Source organism: Bacidia gigantensis, assembly GCF_019456465.1.
Source record: "Bacidia gigantensis strain McMullin 20006 chromosome Unknown contig_156, whole genome shotgun sequence".
In the NCBI taxonomy this organism is placed as follows: domain Eukaryota; kingdom Fungi; phylum Ascomycota; class Lecanoromycetes; order Lecanorales; family Ramalinaceae; genus Bacidia; species Bacidia gigantensis.
The window spans coordinates 278101-298537 of NW_025408594.1; the positions used below are offsets into that span (position 1 = coordinate 278101).

Below are 20437 nucleotides of genomic sequence, written 5' to 3' on the forward strand. Positions count from 1 at the left end.
CAAACAGCATGTATAAATTTGAACGAACGATTATTTTGATTCGTAAGTTGAGTGATTTATGACGAAGTCTATACCTTGAGAATTGCAAAGACTGGCCGTTCATTTCAAGATCGTGAACCATACGTACTACTTTTTCAACTTCGCTTCGATGACCTGCTCATAATCGCTCCTCCCACCCCAGATCTTCACAATCTCCAGTCCACACCTCCCTAATAGGCTCTCCCACTGGCTTTTCGTCCGCTCAATGCCCCCGCAGAGCATCATCATGAGGAAATCTAATGAGCTGCCACGGATCGGCGCCTTCATATCAGGCAGCACATACTCATCGATCAGAAGCCTCGAGTATTCAGGTTCCATTGCCTTCGCAGTGTTGCTCAAGATCTTCTCGCTCGAGGGATCATCCCAATCGTGCAGTACGCTTCGTAGGTAATATGCCCTCGCCCCTTTGACTGGTTGCTCCTCGAAGAAATTGTAGGCCATGGGCTCCACGCCTTCCGATGTGCCATTGTCCTTCACTGTCTGGATCATGGACTCCAGATCTTGTAATATAACTCTGCCAGGGTGATCAGGGCGTGCAGCGTGGAAGCTCGCGGCTTCATGGCCGAGATTGCCGCCAATGTCCACCAGCATGACCGAGTCTGCTCTCGTGTCGGGGAATAGCTCTGTCGCGATAGGGTATGTCTCATACCACGATTGTATCCCATTTCTTCGTGCAGCCATGTAGTCGTCAAATGATTTGCGTAGCTTTGGATTGTCTGCCATGTGATCCCAGAGGTTTTGTCCGAAGGTATGTTCAAAGGCGGTCTTTTGAGGGGGTGTGGGGAATTGGTGAATCTTGGTCTCGTGGAGGTAGTCCATCAATTTCGATGCGATAGGGAAAGAGAGGTCATAACTGTACACAAATCAGATTTGCCTTCTCATGGGGTGAGGAGGCGGGGAGAAGAGTGGTCGTACATATGCTTCAGTCCGCCAGCTCCACCGGGTGCGACGATGAGTCGGGTCGTCGGATTGGCCACGTATGTTGCAGTGCCTGCCTCGTCGCAGACCCCGCACCATGTGACAAGACGCATTACGCGTTCTGGAGGTAGCACTCGTCAGTAGCATTCAGAGGCATCAGGACAGCCATGCCCACCAATCATCAAAGCATTGTAACCAGTGATCTCTGCAAGTTCTTGGGCGGTGATCTTCTCTCCATCCTGCGATACGAGAGCATCCAATGCTCCGATCTCCAACGTCAAGCGTATTGCAGCAACTTGTAAAGGCTTCACTCAATGGGATACCTTAGCGTATGCTTCTCAGCCGACGTGCAATACGATGTGAATGGGACTGGAGTGCATTTGTACCTCGAAACGAATCCTCATCAGGGTCTCCTGAGGTGCTTCTGCCACCAGATTCAGCTGTCGAACCGCCTCGAGGAAATCAGCGTGGGTTTGGCCGGTCTTGGTTTTATCTGCTTGTGCTGCTCTTTGCACATTTGCAATGGCTTCTTGCACTCCGTCATCGGGAGTAGTAGGGGCAGAAGAGACAATTGGCGACTGGCTTGAAGCCGATGATGGACGCGAGTCATTGTCCACGAAATTCATGATGATGTGGTATGATAGACTTGCTATCAGCGTGAATGTCTCGTCGGATAGGATTTTGGTTGCCACAAGGAAGGCTTGTTACTCCGAGGACAACAGATTTGCTAGCTGCAAGGGCCCCTCAAAAGATACTTTTGCGTGGAAGATATCCAGTGGAAAATTTCCTGACATTTCGAATGCCGAAAAGCGTTTGTCTGCGTTCGCATACCTGGTGCCATGGTGTTGGAAGCGCTAGTCGTCGAAGTTTGCCTATCTTGCTCTGGGCCGGCATGACCTATCGTACTACCGTACATGCCCCGCATGAACACCTGCATACTCCATCAGCCAAAACCGCCCTAGAAACCCTCCAGAAGCCGGTGATGATGGCATCCCACATAATTATTACGCATCGTGTACAAGCACGAAATTATTCTTTGCGCGCGTTTTCCCGGCAAGGTTTTGGGGGCCTTCGGGCCTAGCAGCCGTACCGTTGTTACCTGAAGGTCAATTCCGCACTAGGGGTGCCCGGCTGCTGGTCAGAGCCCCCGCTGTTACGGCTGTTACGGCATCGGAGCCAGCTATCAAATCCTTCCCCCGTCCTCCGTACCGTGGGGAGGTGGACAACCCTTTCGTTATATCGCGATACACCAGAAGCTGGACGGCGAGAAGGCTGGCCAATCAGCCAGCTACTGGACTGCCCCGAGATGAAGCCTCAGACGTAAGAGTGAGAAACATTTGAAGCTCCGCTAATCTTGACGGCGAGGAGAGGATGAGAGACACTATGCTGACTTTGGAAGGTTGTGAAGTCAACATCTTTGGCTAGGCCTTTTGTGGCACTCGTATATCCGCCCACACACAGGGGGAATTCTAAGTGACACTACGAGCCGTCGTGCATGATGCGGGACAATCACACAGCCTATCGCATGTATGGCTCTACCGTCTTCTGCCCACGGCACAGCAAGCTCAAGCCATTGGCCAATAAGCTGCAGACCCCACGTGCAGACAAGCTCGTACCAACTATGCGGGTCTCAAGTTCCTTCAAGAGGCCGCCCTCCGCGGTTGTAGGGGGCCACCTCGCCCCCTGGCAGCAAGACAGGATAGGCCACAATTAGGAGCGGAGAGACAATAGATCTTCCGCTAGATGGCTTCAAAGACGACAATTGGATTTACTCATAGCGCGAGCGTTGTGAGCTTGTACCTAACAAGTACCGAATACTGAACTAGCAAATATCTGGAATCTCAAGATACCCCAACAAGCTAGTCTACTACAGGGGGTGATTGATCGTGACGAACATGGCTGGCCGTCAAGATTTGCAGCGTACCTGATCGGCGCAACAACATCTCGGGAGGCTCCCGCCACATCTACTCTTCTCTTCACGAGATCCGATCCTGTTCCCTTTTCTCTCTTCAATTTCTACCTTTCGACAAGCAAAGAGTCGTCATGGCCGCCAGACCTCCGGCAACTCATGTCATCCTAACGGATCCGTATGGTGGGAAGGGGGCTACAATCATGGCGGCCACCTGGGCGCAGGCTGCTGTGGCCCTCACGTTCATGCTGTTGCGCACTTACACCAATGTTTTTATCGTGAAGTCATTCAAATGGGATTACTTTTGGGCCATGTTAAGCTTCGTACGTGCGGAACTTTGTGCATCGTCGATAACATCTTCCATGTGGCTGACTTGAGGCAGGTTTGTGCAATGATAGCTCAAGCAATGATAACAATATCTTGTCTGTCGGGCCTGGGCAACCACACATGGCTCTTGTGGGGACCTCAGCTGGCCAAAGCCAATCTCTACGCCTGGATAGGCCAGATTATCTGTATTCACAGCATTGGTTTTGGCAAGATTGCGGTCATTGCTTTCCTCTTGCGTATACAATCTGGTACCAATAGCAAGAGCAAAACGTATCTGAGATACTTCCTCTATTTCGTGGCTATCAGCAACATTATCCTCAACATAAATCAAACTGTCCTGATTCTGCTGTCTTGCAACCCAACGGCTAAACTTTGGGATCACTCTCTGCCAGGAAGTTGTGGAGGTGAGGAGAGGCATACTCACGGAGGATACTTTCAAGGCAGTACGTATAGACATTCATTCTGACTGTTGGTTGTGGTGCTAAGCAATCATTCCTGTAGGTTGGGCAGCCGTGAGCGATGTCGTCCTCGCCTTGTATCCAGTCATTGTTTTCTGGAATCTCAAGATATCTCTAAGAATGAAAATTGGCCTCTGCCTTCTCATGGCAGGAGGTCTGGTGGCTGCTGTTGGTGGTGTCATGAAGACGATCAACATCAAATTCATCGAAGCCCAGGACGACAAGAACTGTATGTGATCTCCCCATCAAATGCTGACCTCCGTAAGCAATCTGACCGGAACCTATAGATTTCATTGCCAACCTCGTCATCTGGGCTTACACCGAATCGTGGCTGATTATCATTCTGGGATGTCTACCACCCCTCCGTCCTCTGTTCGTCACAATGTTCTACCGACTCCATAGCACCTACAAAGGATCCTACAAGCGCTCAGGCTACTACAACCATACGTCTGATGCTGATAACGTCCCCATCCAAATGTACCCGGCGTCTCATACAGCCTCGGCACACAAGGCGACTAACATGTTTGGTGACACGGAGAGTGAAAGAAAGATTCTCCCGCCAGCAACCTTCAATGGCGATGGTATTTTGCGTACGACACAGGTGCACGTCCATGCGGATCGGAAGGAAGGCCAGACCTCGAGCGATAGCGACGACGACCTACCTCTTGCCACACCGGGAAAGGCTTATTAAGGCATACGACAGGATCGTAATTCATTTGGCGCCCTCGATGGGTTCCGCCTTTGCGTTATCTTAGAAGAGGTTACGTAAGTGCAAGAAGAACTACGATGCGCCCCACGGCTGCAACTATCAACACATTGCTTCATTTCCTACGGATGCGATACCGGGTATCTACACGAATCATGCACTCCTTGTATATTCCTTTTTCTGTGTATTATGGTCGGGACTCTGGCTGGGGAAAAGCTTATCACTGCGGATCGTCTACGTCACGCTAATGACGGTCATGGTGAACGGGTGTTCTGGAACGATGTGTCTATACTTTCAACTGGACATACGTATATACATGGAGACTCAGGGGCGTCTGGTAGAATATGACTGTACCAATAGAAATGCTGGGGCGTCTCCTGCGAAATGGATTCCTCGTATGCTATCGACGAGGCAATGGAAAATTGGAAATTCCCCAAATTACGTCCAATTCGCAATCAACCTAATGACACAAAAGGCTGACCAAGTCGTGCATGGCATTACGATAGGTGGCTTGCGCTTGCATGGAGCTACGAAAGCTACGGAGATATCGAGGATCCACCACCAACCCACGCCAAGTAGGAAGCGCGCAAGCCATTGAAAGCAACCAGACTTCTGGATAAGCCAACCACCAGGCCAACGAAATGCTGGAGCGCCCCTTTTTCACCCCGCCATCCCACATGGGCCTCATCCCACCTGCGCCAATGCGCGATGCCAGATCATGATCTTCCAGCATTATCGAGGGACCTTCCAATTGCGCTATGTGACCCGACAGCCTTGTCCTGCAGCTGCAGCTCACAAATGCCCAGCATGCTATCAATCAGCAAATCACTACGACCCTGAGTAGGATCGATAGGACAATCACCGATGAGCCAGCAAGCCTAAGCGAAGGCTAGGACGTAGTGGACGATAGTGTACAGTAGTCTGGCTCCTGCCGTGGGCGCCGCCCCCGAGATGATGGATCCGGGGGACCGCGGGATGTCGAGCTTGTAGATCCGTCCATGCGTTCCGAATTCCAGGAACAGACGGTGTCTCAACCGTCCCGTCAGTGCACCAGAATTTTACGTGGTAGCTTTTGGCTGCGCAAACTCCAACGAGATTGTACCAAACGTATGGGAGCCTCTTTGAGGTCCGTGTGGAGCTGTAATTCGTGCGCAACAGGGGCCAGGATTGGTGAGTGCCTCGGTCGCCATGATTTACCTGATTTACTCTGCTCTTACCGTTCAACAGCCTGATGCTTTAATCCATTTTTTGTTCCGAGCATGCACTGAGCTACTACAAGCTGCATAAACGGCTCATACGCCAAGTCGCAAGCGTGTTTAGAAGCTGGAAGTGAGATCAGCGGTGGCCCCAGCCATGCCATGCAGGACCATGCGTGCGAACCGCTTGGAGGCGTTCATGCAGCTCCCATGCATGAGTCCACGTTTTTCTCCAAACCTTCTGCTTTCCTTTCCTTCCACTTGCGTAATACCTGATACCATCAACTTTTAGGTGACGTTATCTCTGCGATACTTGCGCGCCGTTGGCGACGGTGAGGCTAATTTCACCTTTTTGTTGCTTTTCCATATACGCAAAAAGGTCTCACGCTCTTGAGCGTGTCGCGGACAGCCATGGCAGAGTCGCCAAAGCCTCCGTCGAATCCGATGACGGAGACCAGCTCCGACAACGAGAAGAATGTCGCGACCATCGGGACTAATGAAAGAGATGAGAACGACCAGTATATCCGAGAGCAGGGCTTCAATGGCACCCATATGCTGGATGCTCGCCAGTTGCATGACTCAAATTTGAAAACAACAGCAGATGGCAAGACCGTTCTCATCCCGCAGCCATCAACAGATCCCAATGATCCGCTGAACTGGAGCTTCATCAAGAAGCATCTCATCCTCCTGGTGATCACCGTGGCGACATTCGTTCCCGACTACACCAGCTCTTCAGGCGTCATAACCTTGCTTCCTCAAGCAAAGTGCGTATTCCATGCATTAGGCTATCTCACGCGTCACGAGCTTGCCTTGATCAACGCCTGCTAACAGTAAAGCGCAGACAATGGCACAAAACGCACAATGTCATCCAGCACAATCTCGTCGGGAATCTCTTCTGTCTGGGCGCCGGCGGTTTGTTCACAGTCTGGCTATCAGCTTATTTCGGACGTCTCCCAGTCCTCTTCATTTTCATGTCTATCGCGCTCGCCACATCAGCATGGTGCGCCGCGGCCACGAGCTTCGACTCATATATGGCAGCACGCATCCTGAACGGCTTCTTTTCGATCGTTGCGCAAGCTGTAAGCTTGCCTCATGTATGGCCTCTCCTCGTCATGCTAACATTCACGTCACAGGGTGGTCTCATGTACATCCAAGACATATTCTTCTTCCATGAGCATCCCCGAAAGATCAACATCTGGGCCGGCTCTACAATCGTCTCCCCCTACATCGGCCCCCTCATCGCGGCCTTCATCGTCAACAAAATGGCCTGGCCCAATGTCTTCTGGGTGAGTACGGGCCTCACCGCATTCGCTTGGATCCTCATCGTAGCCTTCATGGACGAAACTATCTACAACCGTCGTATTGCCCCCTCCCAGCAAGTCCCACCGAAAAATCGCCTTTTGCGCTTAGTCGGGGTGGAACAATGGAGGAGCAGACATAATCGGCAGAGTTTCGGCCAGGCGGTCATGAGGCCGCTTATTGCCATCAGTAAAATCCCAGTGCTGCTAAGCACGATCTATTACTTCCTGAACTTCGCCTGGATCATTGGTGTGAACGCGACGATATCGATCTGGCTGACGGAATTCTACAAATTCAAACCCTACAATCTCGGTAAGACTCACCCTTCCCCTATCCCCACCCCATTCCCCAACACCACCATCTACTCGACCACCCATCTCCTCAATCCCGTCTAACGCCCCTCAGGAATGTTCTACTGGAGTTTCATAATCGGCGTCCTCCTCGGCGCAGTGATCGGCCACTGGCTACACGACCTAATCGGCTCCATCTACCTAAAACGCCACAACGGCAAGATCGAACCCGAAGCACGCCTCATAATCATCTGGATCGCCTCCCCACTGATGGCGCTCTCTATCCTCCTTCTCGGCTTCGCCCTCGAGCACCGCTGGCACTACATCGTCATCGGCATCTTCGCCGCCGGCCAAGTCATCGGCATCATGTTCGCCACCACAGGCCTCAATGCTTACTTGCTGGATGCGTATCCCGAGGGTAGCGGCGAGGTCGGCGCGTGGATTAATGTCGGCAGAACTCTGGGGGGCTTCATGGCGACGTATATTGAGATCAACTGGGTGGAGCGGGATGGGGAGGTTAATGCGTTTGGGGCCCAGACGGGCATCACCGCTGCGGCAGGGTTGATTATTCTGTTTTTGGGGATGTTTGGGAAGAGGATTAGGAAGAGGCAGGGGCATATGCAGTTTGCGATGTAAACGCTGCAAGATAGCGAGAAAAGTTGGGAGGATTTTCTGGTGCATTTTTGGTATTTTGGGTTAGGTGGTTTTGATAGACCCGTTCATGTATATGATTTTGATAATCTACGTGTCTACGCCAGTAGGGCTTTCTCCTCTTTTCCATGCAGGCTAACCCTTCTGTTTAAAGTCCGTCGGAAGCGAGGCTATCGTGCACCAATACCTTCAGACCAGCACGCAGATGCGCTGCCATTTTTCTGCCAGGGCTGTCTAGTATTCGGAACGGAACATAGATGATCCGCGCATGATGAAGTCCTCGTTCGTCTCCGCACGAGTCATTGCTTTCGCAATAGAGGTTAAGGCTTGCGAAGTCACGTACATGCTCCAGCACATGGACGAGTGTAGCTGACGTGACTGGCAAGACCTCCGAGCGAACCGGCTGTTATATTTTCCTGGGACATGGCGATTCATAGTCTGCCTACCTATCTTCTGATGGGGCAAACGGGGCGTACCTGGCATGTACTGACAAAGTGCCCTGTAATGTCCATATGCAGGTCAAATGGGTCATTGCTGCGCGACAGAAGGACATCGACATTGAGCTTACGACCGCCCTGATCCTGTTGCTAGGGTTGAGATTCTTTGTCAGTATTGACTTTGTGACTGTGGAGTAATGATGATGATGAGAAAGTGCCGGAGGCATTCGTTTTACTTGAAGACCAAGAAATTTGGAGGAGGAACCCTGGGGGTCACCGTATGAAGTGCTTCTGCACACCGCCGGACGCTGATCGATTGACTGAGCATGCTGACAGCCTTCTTGATATTTCGAGTGTTCCATCGCCGTCAGTGAAGTCAGTGAACCCAGGGGCCGATTTGAGTATGGATCCGTGAAGGATGAGATGAGCCCGCATAGCAGCTGCATGATGCCATCGCACTGCGAGGTCGGTTCACAGGGAATTTCTATGCCATAAAAGAATATAAATCAAATGATACTTCTGAGGATACGCAAACGAATGTGAACCTCTTCAGCAATAAGGAAATGACGGCGTGTTGGTGCCCAGAAGTCGACCAATCCACTTTTGTTACAGCTATCTCTGGGAGCTTCACAATTAGGACGCTAGCTATGCGTTTGCCAACATGGCCGAACTTGCAAGAGCATCAATCGCCAGTATGGTATCATGAAACCCATCTTGGAAGTAGCCTCCAAGTCAGGTACAAGTATTTTGGTCTGCGTTCCTAAATGATTGTGCCCGCCTACTCTTTGGTTTGGCTGTACGGCACCCTTCCCACAGCCAACCGCTGCTTTACCTCAGGCTTATTGTTACGATGTATGGAAACGATGGGCAAACGTGTGCTTTGTCTCAAAATAACTTGGTGGTCGTAATGCTGACAAAATGCTGCATCTTCCGAAGGTTGGAAAGGAACTCGCAAAAAGCGTCACTCAGAATCTCAGCATTCACGTTATTATCAGCGACATATTCTGAGGCTATAAACGCTTTCGTACTACGTTTCCTGAGAATATTTTGGGAAGCAGCGACCGACTGCAAGCCTCACATCGAATTTCAACGGTTGCTCGGCGTACCCTTGAGGCTACACGCATCACGCAACCCCCTCAGGTAAGCATGCACCGCCCATTCTGTCGCGGACATCATCGAATATATTCGATCCATTGCACCAGCATAGTGTATCAGTATGGATATTCCACAAGTGATCCACGATGTTCTCATCATAGGCGGCGGCCCAGCAGGCCTGGCCGTCGCCGCTCGTCTGCGCGAATCCACTCCTTCAGCTGTGTTCTCGGATGCAGAGCATTCGCGATACCAATGGATCAAGAAACATGCAGAGCGAACAAACATACATCGTCCGAAAGCACACCATGCCAAAGGGGCCAAGCATACATCGACGTCTCATTTCGGCTCTGCCAGGTATAGCGACCCCACCTGATCATTGTCAAGCTCACGAACTCTTCTGACACGTCGATGATGCAGTAACAAGTCTACAAGCTCCAAAGATAAAGCCCTCGACATCAAAGTCCTCGACGCAAGCGGGCCCAATTGGATGCACACTTGGAAACACAACTTTTCGGCCCTACGCATCTCGCACCTCCGAAGCCCCATGTTCTTCCATCCTTGTCCTCGAGACCGCGATGGGCTGCTCGCGTTCGCACACGAGACTGGTCGTTCCGATACTTGTCTTGAAATTGGAGGCTGTGTGGGTAAGTCGATGAGCAAACATCGGCGAAAGAAGAAAATTGCAAGGGGATGCGGTGTGGGAAAGGAATCAGCGAAAGCGCCACTGGAGATCGATGAGAGGGATCGAAAGGATTATTTCAACCCGACTACAGATTTGTTTCATGCTTATTGTGATAGTATCGTAGGGAGGTATGGGCTGGGGAAGTTGATTGAGAATAAGAAAGTCATGTCTATTGAATTTGACTGTCTCAACCCGTCCAATCTCGATCATGAAAGGAGAACTCAGGAGTCCCCCCCAATCTTCAAGGTCGTGACCGCATGTGGAGCAGTCATGTTCTCAAAAATGGTCGTGCTCGCTATCGGTTCCGGAGGCAGCCCAATCATGCCACGACCACTTTCTACAGCAGAGCATGAAGGTGCTTGTCATAGCACGCAAATCCGAAAAGGACAATTTCTGCCCAGCAATGTGATGCGGAAACTCCAAGCACGAAGGCCAACCGCGGTCGTAGTTGTTGGAGGTGGTCTGACAGCAGCCCAAATTGCCATTAACTGCCTAGAGTCTGGAGTGTCCCGAGTTTTCATGGTCATGAGGAGTGCACTGAAGGGTTTGCAAACCCTGCCTGGACATAAACATCGCTAATGGGAGTTTTATCCAGTGAAACCATTCAATATCGATCTGGCGTGGGTAGCCAAGTACCGCAACGGCGAAAAAGCAGCGTTCTGGTCCGCCGACAGTGATGAAGGTAAGCCATGGAGAGTCTCCACATCAATCAAAAAACCTCCCTACTGAAAGGCATCCTCCAGAACGGTACGAAATGATCCAAAAGGCCCGCGATGGCGGCTCCATGACCGCCCGCTTCTACCGCAAACTTGAACCCTTCATCTCAAAGAAAACCCTCTCCATCCACCCACACACCACTATATCCACCCAATCCTTCTCCCCCACCTCCCACACCTGGACCCTAACCACCTCCCCACCTACCCCCGCCCTCTCCCCTCCCACCCAAATCGACTACATATATTACGCCACCGGCCTCTCCACCAACATCTCCACCCTCCCCTTCCTATCCGCCATCCGCGAAACCTACCCCATAGAGATCAAATGCGGCTTGCCGTGTCTAACGAACGAGTTGGCGTGGAGGGAGGACGTGCCGCTGTTCTTGATCGGTCGGCTGGCGGCTCTGAGGGTCGGGCCCGATTGTGAGACCCTGGAGGGAGCGAGGCTGGGTGCTGAGAGGGTGAGTTGGGCTGTGCAGGAGAGGATGGAACGGGAGGGTGATGCTGGGGATGGGGGTGGGGGTGGGGATGAGCAAGGGAAGTATTGTGAGATGTGTGAGAGGATTGGGGCGGGGAATATGTATGAGTGCTTAGATGGGGATGGGGGTGAGGAGGACTAGTTTGCTCGTGAGCAGCCAGCCCTGTTACTGTATCACTCGTGGGGTTGGGGTGGGGGTAGCTGTGTGTTTATCACGCACAAGTGGCAGCGGTGGGAATATCTTGGGTTGAGGAAAGAAGCTACTTGATCACTTGACTCCCATTCTCTTCGACTCAATAATGAAATATGTCTCACGACTCCATTCTTCAAGCCTGTGCGCACAACACCATTCGCGCCGCTCTCTAGCAATAAGACACTGGCGCTGATTTGGGGTGCATACATTGACTTTAAATGGGGAACAAATAGCAAGCTGCACTATCACTATCCTAAGAAAGTTCTATTCTCCATCGCCATTGCTATCAAGGCTAATAATGCTAATAATGCTAGTGTATCATGTCATCTCTACCCCAAGCACAGGCCGTCGATGCAAACAATCCTCTATCTAGATAAATCACGCAACACGCTCAATAAGTATGAAAATCCCCTTCAAGCTTTCCTGACCCTTTCCATAAACTCCTCATCAAATGTCACACGCCCACGCACCACGTATGTCTGCCTCCATATTACCCCCCAACACCAACGCCAGCTTTCCATGTCAATTAGTCGCAAACGTTGCAAGCGTTCATTCATAAGCATAAATCAATCAATCAATCAAGCACGAATGATTCTACCACACCAAGCCCTCCTGCGCCCCCTTCTCACACCCGGCCCCCAACCCCTCACAGAACATTTCATCAGCCGCACTCCCCTTCCCCCCTCCGTCTCATCCACGACCTGTCTCGCCGGCCAAATCTCCTTCCCACCCTTCCCACCCTTCTCTTTCGCCCGATGCGCCACGACCGTCTCCCTCACAACCTTCTGAAAAAACAGCGGCCCCTTTTCCATCCGTCCGTGCAATTGCCCATTCACGAACACGCCAGCGTTGAGGTTCTTCTGCGCGTGGTTGCACAGCTCTTTGTCTTCGGACATGATGCGTTTGTAGATTTGGTTCACCAGTTGGAAGTCGGTGGAGGAGGAGTGCCGGTTGCGGAACACTTGGTATTGCATGCTGGAGGAGGTGGGCGTGAGCGGGACGAAGCGTTGGATCATGAAGAAATGGGGTCTGTAGATGAAGGGAGAATTAGTGGGGTTGACGGCGCGGTGGGGTATGGAAAGGGAAAGGGGAAGGGGGAGGGGGCTTACGAGATATTAGTCGACACGTTGGGGAAGTAGTATGTGCTAGCGACCGTGAGGCCGTTCTTGCGCTGCTCGTCGGTCGTGGCAGCGTCGTGGATGATCTGGCATTTCTGCGTGCGGACGGAGTAGGATGCTAGATCCGCGAGGGCAGTAATATCAGGGTGCGTAGTGGGGCAATGGTAGCATTCATTGTAATTGTCTGCGAGAATCTTCCAGTTGTAGGAGCCGTCCATTTGCCAGGTGTGGTCGAAGACATAGTCGTCGAAGTTGTACTGCGTGTAGCGTTCCTGCTTGTCGATGCCGGCGAAGTCGTCTTCCCAGGCTACTTCGGGGGTAGGCTTGCCGTCTAGGTTGACCCAGATGAAGCCGAGGGTGTCAATGTGGACGTGGATGGGGAAGAGGCCGTTGGTGTCTTTGTCGAAACCGGTGAGTTCTTGGTAGCCGGGGGCTTTGGCGAGTTTCCCGTTCAGACCGTAGGACCAACCGTGGTATTTGCAGGAGAAGATTTTTGCGGAGCCTTCGTCATCGAGGCAGACGGGGAATGCGCGGTGTCGGCAGACATTGTGGAAGCCGTTGATGGTGCCTTGACGGTCACGGCATAGGATGAATTGGAAACCTGCGATGGTGAACTTGAGCCAGTCACGTGGTTGAGCGAGTCGAATCTTGTGGGTGATGAGCATCCACTTCCTGGAGAAGATTGCACGCCTCTCGAGCTCGTACATCTCGGGCGATGTGTACCAGCTGGAGGGAAGAGCTCGTGTCGCAGTCTTGTCATCTTCAGCAGGCGGCGGCGCGCTCACCACGCCGAGGTATTTCAACATGCCTAGTGCCATTCTTGGAGATCAGAGATGAGGCCCTGAGGTTGGAATTTGACTAGATGATAGAGATGATTATAGGATCGGTCACGTACTAGGTGGAGCGAACTTGTTGTCGCACTCAGATGCTTGGAATATATATCACTGCTGCCACGTCATACAGATAACGGTCTACCAAACCCCATGGGGGATGCAGGTCCACCCAATCTGCCTTCAAGCTGGGTTGGTCATGAGTGGATTCCGGGACCGGCAGGAACGCAAGCATTAACCTAATCCTCCTGTAAGCCGTATCTGAGACAAAAGTAATGGCTGTATGGTCAGGATTTCCCGATATGGTAGTGCTTTGGAGAAAGTAGGAGATAACACGATGATTTTCCGAGAACAGCTCGATAACAAGATAGAGGCAAAGTCTTATAACAACGCGTAGGATCTGGAGAATGATAAAGTGTGTATAGTTCTCTGAATACATGTCAACAATACAATGATTTCATCTCATCCAAAGATCATTCACAACTGTGTCTTTTGTTAAGGAAAGACTAGGTTGCTACGAAATTCCGATGTCGCTCGGAATCTTTCGATTGCCTTATCACCACGGTGGCAACGCAAGACAATTCATTCGATAATGGAGATACGAGTCTGGTCATTCGGATAGTTGCAAATTGAGGCGAATGTTCATCAAAAGGCATGTGATGTTTGGAGGTCATTCCGACTCGTGTGAATGACTTGGTTATCGCCACCGAGCGGAAGAATAGGCAGAGCTACCCAAAGCCCACCGACACTGACCTCTTCGTTGCTTGCCTGCATAGATCAGATCTCTACTTGCTTGAGTCGTCAGATGGTGAGATGGTACCTCTTGTCGATTGCCCAAGTGTAGCTGCAGTAAGGTCCCGCAGTCTGCAAGGGGAAAGAAAAACCGGCAATCAAATTCCTAGTGCTGTGCCACATATGTCGCGTATACCTTATCTGTTGATGCGCATACGCTAGGCAACAAGTGGTCGTTAGGTCCCTTTCTCCACATGATCTCGATATTTCGTATGATGGAGCTTTTCGAGTGTAGAGAAATTGCATAGCATAAGAGGTGTCTGAGAATCGTTCCCTATGCATGTGTCGCCAGTGACGTGATTGCAAGAGTAGCAACGCTCAATTGTTGTAGCTGGATTCCCCTTCCCGATCCGGTAATGACCTATTTTTGGAATGATAGTCTCCAGAATGAAGATTGAGAATTTCGTTCGCCGATAGGATGAGTTACATATGCTTGTGGCTCCAACGGACATTATCGTTAGGACTCTGCATGTCAAGGCCAATTGCTGATTCTATTTCAGTCGAGATGAAAATCACCAAAGCCTCCGACGTAAGCCTTCGTAGATTCATCCTCCTTGCATGCATTGCTATGTATGTTGAGATGAGATGAAAGGCTTTGCCCAATGGAATCATGATCTGTACATGCATGCGAAATTATGCGACGTCTTGTCGCCCAAAGAAGCCCACTATTGCAGTGAGCTCAATGTTTAAAGGCGGGCCTTGAGTAGCCCAGATGCAAGCATTTGGACTTCTTTCGCAGGTCTGACATCTGACCTCGCCGGTAGTTCTCCACGTAGATAGCTGTTCCGAGAGTCATACAGTGGCTCTGAATTTACAGTAGCCTGGATCCTCTTTCCAAAATACTCAATTTCAATTGCCTCGCCTTCCATGATTGTGCTAGGTAGATACGCGTAGGCAATAGGCTTACCGATGGTAAACCCGAACGCAGCACTGGTGACAAAGCCTACCGGTTTGCCATTGTGGAATACTGGCTCCTTGCCAAGTACCACCGATCGATTGTCATCAACAGTGAGGCAGCGTAGCCGGCGAGTGTGAGGTTTTTGAGAGCGTTTTTGAAGTCCAGCCCAGCCGACATATCCCTGCTTTGCTGTGTCAATAGCAGAATCAACTCCCGCCTCGTACGGGTCATGTTCACTCGTCATGTCTACGCCGAATGTTCGATGACCGTTCTCCATCTGTAGCGCCTTGTAGGAGTAGTTGCCAGCTGCGATCAATCCAAATGGTTGACCTGCCTGCCAAAGTACATCCCAGAGGCGCTGGCCGTTGTCGGCACTGGTGTGAAGCTCCCAACCCACTTCTCCAACGGGAGATAGCCGCATCGCGATGACAGGCACACCACCGATGAACACTCTCTTGACGCTAGAGTACGGAAAGCTTTCGTCAGAGAAATCGTCGGTGCATGCTTTCGCCATTAATTTCACGGCGCGAGGGCCCCAGAGACCGACACAGCAGGTACCACCAGTCGTGTCGCGTATTTGTACCCAATGTTGTGCTTTGAGCTCTCTTTGTTTGCTGGCTTCTCGCTTCAGATACAGCAGATCCGAAGGGCTGTTGACGCCAAGGTGGAAAGCCTCGTTCTCCATCCTCGCTACGATCACATGACTGCGAATGCCTCCGTGATCGTCCAGCCATAGCGTATGTTTGACGGCACCAGGCTTTTCGGATACATCACCTGTGCTCAGTCGTTGTAGCAAGTGGACCGCTCCAGGACCGGAAAGCTCGACCCGTCGTTGCGAGGTCAAGTCATACATAGCCACTGCAGTGCGTGTTTTCCAGGCTTCGACCGCGGCAATCGGAGAGTAATGTCGAGCCGACCATGAATCACGATCAACAGGCTGCCATTTCGCCGGCAACTCTTTCAATAGCTTTGCATTCTCATCATACCAATGCGGTCGCTCCCAGCCCCCACTTTCCAAAAACAAGGCACCAAGCTCACGCTGACGGGCATGGAATGGGCTGACCCGGAGGCTGCGCGGGGAAGTTTTTGGCTCTAGTGGGTGTATAATGTCATAGACACCAATGAAGTTTTGCTGTGAAGTCTCGTTGACGTATGTCGGGGCAAGCTGTACTTCCTCAAATCGCGAAAGGTCACAGTCTGCAATATCGATCTCGGATCTCCCCGTAGTAAGAATCTCTGCGACTGCACGTGCCACGCCAGCAGAGTGTGTCACCCATACAGCCTCTGCTACGAAGAATCCCTCCAGAGTAGGCGATTCTCCAACGAGCGGCCCGCCGTCAGGCGTGAACGAAAAAATTCCATTGAAGCCGTCAACGAGCTTACTACCTTGCAGGACGGGTAGAAGGTTTCCGGACTCATTCCATGCCGGCTCAAAATCTTCTGGAGTAAATTCAAGCCGAGACGGCATGTTCTTTTCATCAACTTGCTGTGGGGTTGGACCAAGTGCCGAGGCAGTGACAGGCATAGGGCGGTGGCCATAGTAGCCAATGCCATACTGCTCTCCATGCTCCCGATAGTAAAGATCGTGGTCTTGATGGCGTAAAATTGGTAGGCTCGCTCCATTCGACGGGCTGTTGCGGCCAGCAAGGGCTGGTATGGGGCTTGTTTTTGCGTACTGGTGGGCAAGTGGAAGGAGAGGAATCGGCAAGCCCGCCATGGCTCCAACCTCAACGCCCCAAAAGCCAGCACAGGACACCACGATATCGGCATCAATGATGCCATTAGGTGTGGTGACACCGATGACGCGGCCTTCAGATTGTTCGATACCTGTGACGGGTGTCATTTCCAGGTAACGGACGCCAGCATTGCGTGTGCGTGTGATAAGCAATTGAACCGCACGGGCAGCCATTGCCAGACCGTCACTAGGAATATGTAGGCCTCCAAGCACCATATCTCCGTTCAACTCCGGGTAAATCTTGAGGCACTCTGCAGGACTGAGCAAGGCTGAATCAATGCCCCACGATAAGCCCCATCCATGCCTGCGCTTAAGTTCTTCGAGTCGCTCAGGGGTCGTCGCTACCTCTAGACCACCCACTTGATTGAAGCAGGTCTGTCCATCCTCTTCCAGAGACAACAACTTACTTACTGTATAGCGCGCAAGTAGGCTCATAGTCCTTGAGGAATTGATTTGGAACACTAGGCCGGGTGCATGGCTTGTTGAGCCTCCAGGCATATGCAGTGGCCCTTTCTCGATTACTGTAATGTTGTCCCATCCTCGCGATACAAGCTCATCAGCAAGATTAGTGCCGACTATACCAGCACCTATGATGACAACCTGTGGTGCTGAAATCATGGTCGATTTATGTGCGCGGGCCTGGGCAGGGCTTGCTTCACTTAGGATGCCTGGCAAAACCGTTGAAAGTCTTTCCAGATGATGGAACTGTTAGCGGATACTCTTACAACGAATTTGCAGCCGCGAATGGCGCGAAAAGTATTATTGATGTAAGTTGACGGCAGTCCGTAAAAGTAATGCTCTAGCGTAGGCTGCGTGGCGCCTTCAGGGTTCTCCTAATGTGAAGCAGGCAATGGCACTGCCCATGCGAAGACAGGTGCTATAAGTCATACACTTAATCTCAGTTGTATCGGTTCAAGAGATCATCATCTCCAAGGCACTTGGATTGTACCTCCTGATTCGCTCGGTACGTGCCCCGGTGAAGTCTTTCCGAATCCGGTAAAAAAAGCCAGGACAGCAAAGTGGCGCTAAAGTCGCGGGGCCAGATAGCACTGACGTATTTCCTCCAATAGTTCGCTTGTACAACAAAGTGTTATTTTGGATACAATTCGAGTCCTTGGAGGCGGATAACACATTCCTCGGGGTGAATATGCCGGTCGTACCCGAATTCCATGTTCCACATATGAAGATATCTTAGACTGCGACTCGTTGTAGATCCAGAAACCCATTTCCTCGCGTGTTCTTGCTTTGCATTCTCAACATGGCTTCCAGCGAACAATCATATCTCATTGTTGGCGCTGGTGTATTTGGAGTGTCCACTGCCTATCATCTCATACAGAAGTACCCCAAAGCATCAGTAACCCTGGTAGACAGAGATGCATTTGATGCCGAGAGCCGCGTAGCTGCGTCTTGGGACTGGAACAAGGTCGTGCGCGCTGACTATGATGACGAAGTCTACTGCCAGTTAGGATTAGAAGCTCAAGATATCTTCACATCTGACCCTCTTTGGATGCCGTACTTTCATAAGACAGGAATCTACTGGATGTGTCGAAGCGGGGAGTATGCTCAGGATGTCATACAGAACTATAAGAAATTTGGCCGAGACAACGATCTAGCTGCCGTCCCAGTCAACGAGGCCCGTGGGATGTATGGTGGTCTTTTCGAAGATGCAGATTATACTGACGTCAAAGACGTACTCGTCAACCGGAACAGTGGCTGGGCCGCTGCGGGAGATTGCCTGAGAGCTGTCACTGACAAGACCCTCGAGCTAGGAGTTAAATATGTGACCGCTGAAATTGCATCGTTGCACTTCGATGATACCGGTCGATGTTGTGGAATCAAGACAGCAACAGGGGACCTTCTGAAGGCCACGCACGTCATCCTTTGCACAGGGGCGTTCACCCCGAAGTTGTTGGAGCTCAGTGCTCAGAGTAGTGGTCTAAGCGATCTTCGAGCAGGATCCAGGATTGTAGCGGGAGGTATTACGACGGGAATGACCCAGCTTGATGACGAGTCGTACGAGAGATTTGCTGCGATGCCAGTGGGCGTCCAAGGATACACAGCGAAACAAGGTAAAGTGCCCTTTACGTAGTACGGACTGCGCTTTCGGCTGACTACTGAGTAAGGTCCCTTCATTGGCAGTCTTCCGCCAACCAAAGACCGAGAGCTCAAGTGGTGGGGACAGACGATTTTCAGGAACACTCGAGAAGTTTCACCAGGCCATTTTATCTCCGTGCCGCCTTCAGAGCCCGACTATGCCCAGTGGGATGTCTCTGGACGATTGAAAGAAGACATCAGCTTTGCAAACCATGTGTTCTATGGTAGCAGAGGGGCGAAGTGGAAGATGGAAAAACATCGGATCTGCTGGTATGTAAAAGTGGCCCCGAATGGAGGGAAAACGGACTAACCACTCAAAGGGACGCGTTCACGACTAGCTCTGACTTCATCATCTCACCACATTCTGCGTCAAAGGGTCTGTATGTAGCAACCTGTGGCAACTTTCACGGTTGGAAGTTCTTCCCAGTGCTTGGCAAATACATACTGCAGATGTTAGAAGGATCGCTGTCTCCCAATCTAGCAGAAAAGTGGGCCTGGGACCGAGAACGACCAGATGCGTCGATGAATGCAGATTGGCCAAGATCGGAGATGAAAGATCTGCGAAAGCCTATCGTGGCTCCAAGGCTTTAGTCCTTGGCCCTGCTGATTTTGTTTGGATTTCTCGTGGATCTAAATGCGTTGCCTGTGCTATGAGATGAAAGAATCTAATGATTCTCGATACATCTTCGAATGAGAGAGTGATGCTCGCCGTAGAGTGAGACTCGATCAAGGGTCTACGAGACCTGGTGGGGATTTCTCGTTACGATAGAACCAAATTAATGGCAAGGTGGAAGAAAGGACCAAGGCAAATAGAAAGAGAGAACAGGGTGAGTGTCTTCACATAGATAGTTTGAAAGTTTGCATCGGAAATAGAGATACGATGAAGTATTACACGCCCATCTCTAATTCATACATGCCTCAAGATTTCCATATTCTTCGGTCCCGTGACATAGCAGATTCAAGGCTGGAGGTCGTTCCAATCGCGTTGGCTGGAAGTCTTCACGTGCTCAAGCGTTTGGAGAATATGAGACTGGACGCATGCAATTGCGAGAGCAATGGGTCGTTGGCAGAAGATGCAGAATTTTCAAAAAGTTCGTCACCGCGGATTATACATGTTCCGAGCCGAGTACCGGGCAGCAGATGGGAGCCCGTTGTACCCTTTTTGGTTAGCAGACTTAAGGTAGTCTGGTCCATAACCAGCCAATAGATAGCTGCTTGGCACAATGAAAATAAACAACCGACCGACAGGCCCCAATAGCAAAGTCCACAAAGCTATCGCTTCATAGGCTCACATAAAGCAAGGATATCTGTGGGTTCGAATTTTGTCGTATTGTAAACGCTGATATGTGACGCTCAGCCCATTGTCGGCGCTGCGTTGTTTTACATTTGTTATAAAGCCCGATCATCATCCACAGAAATTCACATCTGAATCAGTCAGATTGCGCATCACGTATATCAGGAGACGCTGACCTACACTAGAGCCACGGCCCTGGTCCAGTCTTACGTGATTACATCGCCCCATGTTGTATGGAAAAAGTTTGCTAAGTGCTACAACATCCCATCTGCTCATTTCGCA

General features: G+C 51.1%; 7 protein-coding genes across 7 annotated transcripts; 4 read left to right on the plus strand and 3 right to left on the minus strand.

Annotated features, from left to right (window-relative positions):
- Nucleotides 1-126: 126 nt before the first annotated feature.
- On the minus strand, nucleotides 127-1583 carry KY384_002402 (uncharacterized protein; the record flags this gene model as incomplete). The annotated part of the gene is made up of 4 exons (XM_044810925.1): nucleotides 127-892; nucleotides 955-1078; nucleotides 1133-1262; nucleotides 1314-1583. The coding sequence occupies 4 exons, from the start codon at nucleotides 1581-1583 to the stop codon at nucleotides 127-129; spliced, it is 1290 nt and encodes a 429-aa protein (XP_044671808.1).
- Nucleotides 1584-3000: 1417 nt separating this feature from the next.
- Nucleotides 3001-4342, plus strand: KY384_002403 (uncharacterized protein; the record flags this gene model as incomplete). Its single annotated transcript, XM_044810926.1, has 4 exons — nucleotides 3001-3189; nucleotides 3249-3636; nucleotides 3695-3880; nucleotides 3939-4342. 4 exons carry the CDS (start codon nucleotides 3001-3003, stop codon nucleotides 4340-4342), a joined length of 1167 nt encoding a protein of 388 aa, XP_044671809.1.
- A 1655-nt stretch (nucleotides 4343-5997) lies between these two features.
- On the plus strand, nucleotides 5998-7778 carry KY384_002404 (uncharacterized protein; the record flags this gene model as incomplete). The annotated part of the gene is made up of 4 exons (XM_044810927.1): nucleotides 5998-6317; nucleotides 6395-6632; nucleotides 6687-7164; nucleotides 7258-7778. The coding sequence occupies 4 exons, from the start codon at nucleotides 5998-6000 to the stop codon at nucleotides 7776-7778; spliced, it is 1557 nt and encodes a 518-aa protein (XP_044671810.1).
- A 1668-nt stretch (nucleotides 7779-9446) lies between these two features.
- Nucleotides 9447-11343, plus strand: KY384_002405 (uncharacterized protein; the record flags this gene model as incomplete). The annotated part of the gene is made up of 4 exons (XM_044810928.1): nucleotides 9447-9679; nucleotides 9743-10551; nucleotides 10603-10689; nucleotides 10751-11343. The coding sequence occupies 4 exons, from the start codon at nucleotides 9447-9449 to the stop codon at nucleotides 11341-11343; spliced, it is 1722 nt and encodes a 573-aa protein (XP_044671811.1).
- Nucleotides 11344-11972: 629 nt separating this feature from the next.
- Nucleotides 11973-13330, minus strand: KY384_002406 (uncharacterized protein; the record flags this gene model as incomplete). Its single annotated transcript, XM_044810929.1, has 2 exons — nucleotides 11973-12423; nucleotides 12504-13330. The coding sequence occupies 2 exons, from the start codon at nucleotides 13328-13330 to the stop codon at nucleotides 11973-11975; spliced, it is 1278 nt and encodes a 425-aa protein (XP_044671812.1).
- A 1490-nt stretch (nucleotides 13331-14820) lies between these two features.
- KY384_002407 (uncharacterized protein) lies at nucleotides 14821-17385 on the minus strand (the record flags this gene model as incomplete). Its single annotated transcript, XM_044810930.1, has 1 exon — nucleotides 14821-17385. The coding sequence occupies one exon, from the start codon at nucleotides 17383-17385 to the stop codon at nucleotides 14821-14823; it is 2565 nt and encodes an 854-aa protein (XP_044671813.1).
- Nucleotides 17386-18025: 640 nt separating this feature from the next.
- KY384_002408 (uncharacterized protein) lies at nucleotides 18026-19171 on the plus strand (the record flags this gene model as incomplete). The annotated part of the gene is made up of 2 exons (XM_044810931.1): nucleotides 18026-18836; nucleotides 18891-19171. The coding sequence occupies 2 exons, from the start codon at nucleotides 18026-18028 to the stop codon at nucleotides 19169-19171; spliced, it is 1092 nt and encodes a 363-aa protein (XP_044671814.1).
- Nucleotides 19172-20437: the final 1266 nt, after the last annotated feature.